We start from the raw sequence: 6,857 nt of genomic DNA, 5'->3' as shown, positions 1-6,857 counted from the left end.
AAATTGTCGAGGGTAGAGAAAACGTTACAGCTCATAGCGTGAAGTAACACGGCTTTAATGGGAAGCTAGCTCGCTAACTAGCTCACCGAGATGAGTCTTCATCATCCACACAGCAACAACGTTACGCGCCTCCTCTTCAGACGCTCCGGTGTTTCCAGGAGAGCTCAGCTTTGCAGACGCTGCAGTTAACAACCTTTTTGCTGACTGAAGAGTGAAGTGCTCCCACTCTCTGGAGGTTTTGGGTTGTGAAGGTGTTACTGCAGCTCTGATGTTGTGTAACAAATTTAATAATCGATTTTCGTCGACTACGTCGATTAGTTGCACCCCTGGGTATTAAGTTTTAAGTTTTCAAATTGTCAAACTGTTGTCAAATTTTTTACCAGGTCGATCTCCTCTTTAAAAACAAGCTGGAGTTATTTTGTGAACGTGATGGCTTCATCCAATTTGTTATTAAATTTGTAACGAACTTTATCATGTGTCTTCATTTTACTCCCACAGAAAAAAGCTGCTTTAATGGTCAAGCATAGCCTTTAGTTTTTATTATATTCCAGTCAAATCTGCTGTTAATTTATACATTTTGCTCATGGATAGTGGTTAAAATTAATGATGCCTGTGCATCTCTTTCTATGGCGTCAGCTGGTTAATTTGCCTAATCGTCGCAGGTCTTTAGAGCACGGTGGAAACGCACACAACAGGGGGCTGAAGGAACCTTTTAGTTCCTTGATAAGAGTACTTTTGGTGAAAATGCGGCTTAAATGAGCTTTGTTGGGAGTTGCACATGCAGTGCCTATGTAAGGACTACTAGCCAATCAGAAGCAGAGTAGGGCGGGTCTTGACAAGCCGGTAAACGAGGCTTCAGTCCAGCTGTACATGTTCCTGAACCAGCTTAGCAACCTAGACTGGAGCAAGAGTTTCAGAACTGAAATTCAGTCTAACAGATGTAATCTTACCATTTCGGTTATGTTATCCTGTCACATCTCTTAACTCATCGGCAGCCTTGTTAAGTGTGTGAGCTTAAAGTGAAATGCTGTGGGCTGTTTGTGTAGCCTAAATAAATGTTTAAACACAACTGGAATGCTTTCGGTTTACTTTTTTTGAAGCCATGTAACAACCTCCTTTTATAGCCCTGTTTCTGAGCGTTAACAATCTCTTGGCTCTCTTTCCTGCTGCACCTGGATCTGGGAAAGTCACAGATATTTCTGTCTCTCTCTTCTCTCATCATTTTCTGACCTTTCGGCACCGTCTTACTGTGCTACACACTTTTTAACACTGTGATCTTAACTTTAACTGTCTGTTTTGTAACACAGTTTTCACACAGATCTGCTTCTACATTCCTACAAACTCTGGTGCCCCATTTCCTCCGTTGCACAAGCGTTGCGCATTTTTTTTTACCCACCAAACAAAATGCTTCAGCTTCACCAAAAGGAACGTTGAGTTAAATTTTGTTTTGTAGCTTTTCTGTCAGAATTTGCCTCTTTTTCTTCATGCAGTTAGTACGTGTTAATATTAATGAGGGGTGTTTCACTGAACATTTACAGGCAACTATGGCCGTTTAAGGTGTCGCACAAGGAGGTCGCTCACATGCGCAACACTTCAAGTTAGTTGTGATTTATAGAGGGAGCACTGCTTACAAGTGTGCATACGCACGGTTTTGTAACTTTTTGGTGGACGCCATATTTGGCTTTTGGGCGCATGTACACTTTTATTGAGGATTCTACGCACAGTTTTATAAATGAGATCCCTGCTCAGCTTCCAGACTGGAGTCTGAAGGACAGGGTGATATTAGCTAGCTAGCGCTAACAGCCGTTACTTTCCAGCAGTTGGGAAAACAACAGACACTTTTATCAACGGACACACTGTGACCCACACTGTACATTTACTGCTCACTTTCACCGTCACGTTCTGCCACTCACTTTCCCAAATTTGCTTGCCCACTTACTACATGCGACACACACGAGGGCAAAAAAAAGATACCCAAACCAAAATAATTGTTCATTGAGGTAAAATATTCAATAAATCGTGATTCTGATTTTAGGTCAAAATGTCCAGCCCTGTCGTCAACAATCCTTCTTTACACAGCTGTTGCTGTGAACAGAATTGTGGGTGAAAAAGTACTGTTTTTGTTTTTTTGATTTTCAAAACTAAAACCCCAAGTTGGTAACAAGAGCTTCACCATGACATCTAACTACTGTCTTTCTCTCTGTGTCTCTCTTTTGCTACAGAAGCGGAGAAAAAGAGATGGACTCGGACGTCACAGCTGTCCATTCTGTGACAAATCCTTCGCAAAATCTGAATATTTAAGTATTCATCTGAGACATCACACTGGCAAGAACCTACACACCTGTGAGCAGTGTGGGAAAACATTTGCTAGAGCTGATAGGTTGGTTAACCACCGACGTGTTCACACTGGAGAGAAACCATACAGGTGTGATCTGTGTGGGAAAACGTTCGCCACATTTGCTAGGTTGGATGTCCACCGACATGTTCACACTGGAGAGAAACCGCACAGGTGTGATCTTTGTGGGAGCACTTTCACCACCTCGGAGAACCTGAAAATCCACGGACGTGTTCACACCGGAGAGAAACCGTACAAGTGTGATCTGTGCGGGAAAGATTTCAGTACATCAAGTCAAATGTCAAAACACAGACGCGTTCACACTGGAGAGAAACCGCACAAGTGTGAACATTGTGGGAAAGCTTTCAGTAGATCAGATGAATTAAAAACCCACCGACGTGTTCACACTGGAGACAGACCGTACTGCTGTGAACAGTGTGGAGCGTCTTTCAGTAGATCTGATCACTTACAAATCCACCGACGTATTCACACGGGAGAGAAATCGCACTGGTGTGAACAGTGTGGAAAAGCTTTTATTACATACAGTAAGTTAAAGACCCACCAACGTGTTCACACTGCAGGGAAACCATACAGGTGTGAACAGTGTGGGGAATCTTTTGCTGTGAGTAGTTCCCTTAAAAGCCACGAACTCATTCACACTTCATCAAATTTGTCAGAGCCAATCCATCCGTGCAGTCCTCTTAAAGACGTGTACCTACTGTAAAATTCCCCCAAACCCCTATAAAGCTGAGCAATACAGTAAATGTTGTGGGTAAGCGTACCAGTTCAAGTGAATCGGTGTCCTGGTCATGGAGCACACAACTAATACTCTTAAGTGTTTTTCACAGCAGCTTGGGATCAGCCAACGTCATGCAGAAAAAATAACATCAGCCATTAGGACAGTTGACAGAAGTTGAGACTGAATTAAAGAACAATGATGGCAAAAACAAAAAAGTCAAATAGCTTATGATGCACTGTTTGACAGTGAATCACCAGCAGTAGGTGACAGTCTCACTTTATGATAGCGTTACGATTATATTGTCATTGACTTTAATTCAAGAAATCATCATTTTGGCACACACCCTACCCAAGGGCGTCACCAAAGGGTGTTAAAGTGGTGGAGATAAAACACTTAGCCCAGGAGAACTGACAATGCACAATATTGACAAGATATTCTAATAATAATTTGAAGAAATATTCATTGATGAAATAAATAATTGGGTAGTATGGCGGTACTCCACCAGAAGATTTTGAACACTCTCTTAATTTCCTGCATTTTGGAGACATAATGGTGGAAATGTCTTTATTTATATAAAGAGAAACACAATTCAGGTGGCAGGTGAGAAATGGGAATATAAAAATATAATGCTGTAATCAGTAGCTTTTTGTTATAAAGGGATGTAATGATCGATCTGCTTGGGACTGGAATTGGCCGTTTTTCTGTTGGACCGGCCATGATGGCGACTGGAGCAGAGCTGTGTCAAATGTACTGCTGGTCACACTGAACGTTACACATGTGGCGGCGCACAGCGGCACAGACTATAACTAGGTATTGTCACATCCAGACACACGCTTAAACATGTCGGCGAGTAAGTTCTTCACCGTGATTGAAGAAGAAACTAGGCTCGCAATTTACATCGGCAGCAAAACGCACAGAAAAATCGTTAATTAAGTTAAAAACGACGACCTGCTGGTCTTGATTGGTAATTAACAAGCCTCCTCCATACGCGGCGCACCTGCTACTGTGGAAATGGAAACACAGGTGAAAAGAAATTCTAAACGCCAATCCAAAATTGTTAGTGTATGCTGACCATTATAGTTGTTAGAAATAAAGAAAATCTGAATCAGCAGGTCAGACTCTTTAATCGGTACTAAGATGGCATCCTCTGTGGATCTGTTGGTTCTGAAAACAAACTGGTGAGGGTCCAAGGTGGCTTGATGTTGTTTGATGACCTGCCACATATCTTTGGTTGTCTCCAGTCTCTGCTGATGTCTCCACTCGCCTCCTTGATGCCAGCTTTCTGTAAAGAGCCCTCACCTCTCTATTGGTCCAGGCTTATGTGTATTGTCCACACTGTTCACTTGAACTGGTTTTACAGTTTGTTTGACCCTTTGTATCAGCTGAATGTAAGTGGGCAGGAGCAGCAGAGACCAAAATGGGGACGAGGGAGGGCTTTGTAGCTGTAATGCAGTAGCCATGTTTCAACCACTAGAGGGCAGTCACTCTGCTTATTTGTAGCACAATATGTAGATTTCTAATAGTTCACAGGAAAATATCCTAACCCTGTCAGCTGAAATAAGAGTTTTGGGAGTTTAATTACTCCTTAAGAAGGCCATGGGATGTGGTCAAAAGCTCCAACAAAGAGGCGGTTTCTAAGGATTTATTACAGATGTGTTCCCAGAGGTCTAAAATGAACCGCCATGCTGGCTGAAATATTTGTTTCTATGCTAAATACTTATTTTTCTCCTTTGTGGATTTTTCATTGAATCTTTATTTTATATCTGTAGTTAGTTTTTTATTTTCTTTCATTTATACATTGTTGTGTCAATATTCACTATATTGCCAAACGATTTGGGACTTATGTGAGATTGGCCCCTTAGTTCCAGTGAAAGGAACTGTTTGTGCTTCAGCATCCCAAGACATTTAGGACAATTTCATGCTCCCAACTTTGTGGAAACAACACTTTGGGGATGGCCCCTTCCTGTTTCAACATGATTGCGAACCAGTGTACAAAGCAATGCCCATAAAGACACGGATGAGTGAGTTTGGTGTGGAGAACTTGACTGGCCTGCACAGAGCTGTGACCTGTTCGTCCAACTTCGTCGATTGATCTCACAAATTTGCTTCTAGAAGAATGGTCAAAAATTCCCACTAACACACTACTAAATCTTGTGGACAGCCTTCCCAGAATAGTTGAAACTGTTATAGCTGCAAAGAGTGGGCCAGCTCTATATTAAACCCTATGGATTAAGAATGGGATGTCATTCACCTTCATGTACATGTAAAGGCAGGTGACCCAAAACTTTTGGCAATATAGTGCATATCATTGATACTTTTCCTGCTAGTCTTTTACCGTTTTTAAATTTTGTATAGTATAATGTAGTTACACGTTTTCAGTTTTATTTGGTAGATTTGTCCTGTTTTGGTGAGTCTTGTCAGGTATCTCAGAAGGGGTGGAGGTCTCCAACGACTCTTTCTCTCATATATGGATAGAAGTGATTACTAGAGAGCCCATCTATCAGCTGCTTCTTAAGAAGAGTACATTTCTTCATTATACGTTGGGTAAAATCTTGTGGGGCCCTCACCTTCCCATGTGTTGAAAACATCCATACTTGTATGTGTATGTATGTTTGGAGTAAAGTCTGGGTCACACGATGTTTCACTTAAACAGGTAATTTCATTTTCCTTGACTTTGGTTCCTTTACATAGTCTTCTCCAGATTTTAAATATGTTAACTGTATATAGTTATGAATTTTGATCTGTTGGTATTTTCTGTTGCTGAATGTGGTTTTGAATCTGTTGAGGTTCGTTCAGCCTGAAAGCAAAGTCTGAAATGTTTCATCTTAAGTGAAAAATCCAGCTTTATCTTTGAGGAATGAACAGAGAGACGAGAAAAACCAGAACCTGGAGGAAAGAGACTAAAGAAGTGGAGTTTCTGCTGAGTTCTGAGATCAACGTCTGAAGGACTCGGTACGCTTCAAACAAACTAGATCACGTGACGTCTGTTTATACCTGCTCCAAATGTCAACGCTGGAAGACAAAGATCACAGAGTCCAGATGTTTCAGAGGCCTGAACCAGGTCCACTGGAGGCCTCTGGGTTTAACTGCTGTGCTTTGATCCAGTGTGTAGTGAGGAGGAAGAGGCGCTGAATAAACAGGGACTACAAAAACACTACAGACCACATTTGTGTTCAGGCTGAACAAACCTTTGTTCTTGTGAAAGTCTGACTGAATCAAATCTTATTGTGTCTTCATTCTCTGAGTCCATTTTAACAGCCGGCTGCTTTCTGTTCTGTCACTAAATGTGTTGCTTTCTGTTTAACTTGCATCCTGCCAGGGTTGGTGCTGGAATAATCTGAGCTGGACACTTGAGACTTGGACTCGAGTCCTTTTCAATGTTCTCATTAAAGGAGTCGACACAAAGAGAAGCTTTGACTCTTGGTTTGAAACTGGACCTTCAATCAACTGTTTCCTTTCAACAAGATTTGTTGTGGCTTCAGAAAATGTGACAAATTGTGACGGGTCCAAAATCTAAAGACAGCAGCTTCCAGCATCTTCTAAATCCTGCTGCTGTAGAAAGTTCTGACATGTGGTTTAACTTGACTCTTAACTTCCTGTCAGTGGTTCTGATTTCCTGCAGCTGCTGACTTCTCTGTGTCTGTAGAAATAAAGTTTGTTTGACTGCACGCATTAGAACGAGCCACAAATATCCAGAGAGCCGCAGCTGTTATCCAGCCGCTGGGAGGTTCACAGGAAACACGCCCGTTCAAGCCATGTGACATCACGCTGACCTCACTCTGA

General features: G+C 41.8%; 1 protein-coding gene across 1 annotated transcript in view; it reads left to right on the top strand.

Moving 5' to 3' along the window:
* LOC123967172 (zinc finger protein 239-like) overlaps positions 1-6,742 on the top strand; it is an 11,804-nt gene extending 5,062 nt beyond the window's left edge. The window contains exons 2-3 of the mRNA XM_046043209.1: positions 2,223-2,880; positions 6,394-6,742. Coding sequence (XP_045899165.1) covers positions 2,223-2,880; positions 6,394-6,410 — 675 coding nt within the window. The 3' untranslated portion in view covers positions 6,411-6,742. The remainder of the gene's footprint in view (positions 1-2,222; positions 2,881-6,393) is intronic.
* The last annotated feature ends 115 nt before the right edge of the window (positions 6,743-6,857 follow it).

The sequence above is a fragment of the Micropterus dolomieu genome, unplaced genomic scaffold (assembly GCF_021292245.1).
Source record: "Micropterus dolomieu isolate WLL.071019.BEF.003 ecotype Adirondacks unplaced genomic scaffold, ASM2129224v1 scaffold_100, whole genome shotgun sequence".
Taxonomy (NCBI): domain Eukaryota; kingdom Metazoa; phylum Chordata; class Actinopteri; order Centrarchiformes; family Centrarchidae; genus Micropterus; species Micropterus dolomieu.
This window is presented reverse-complemented; position numbering and strand designations above follow the sequence as displayed.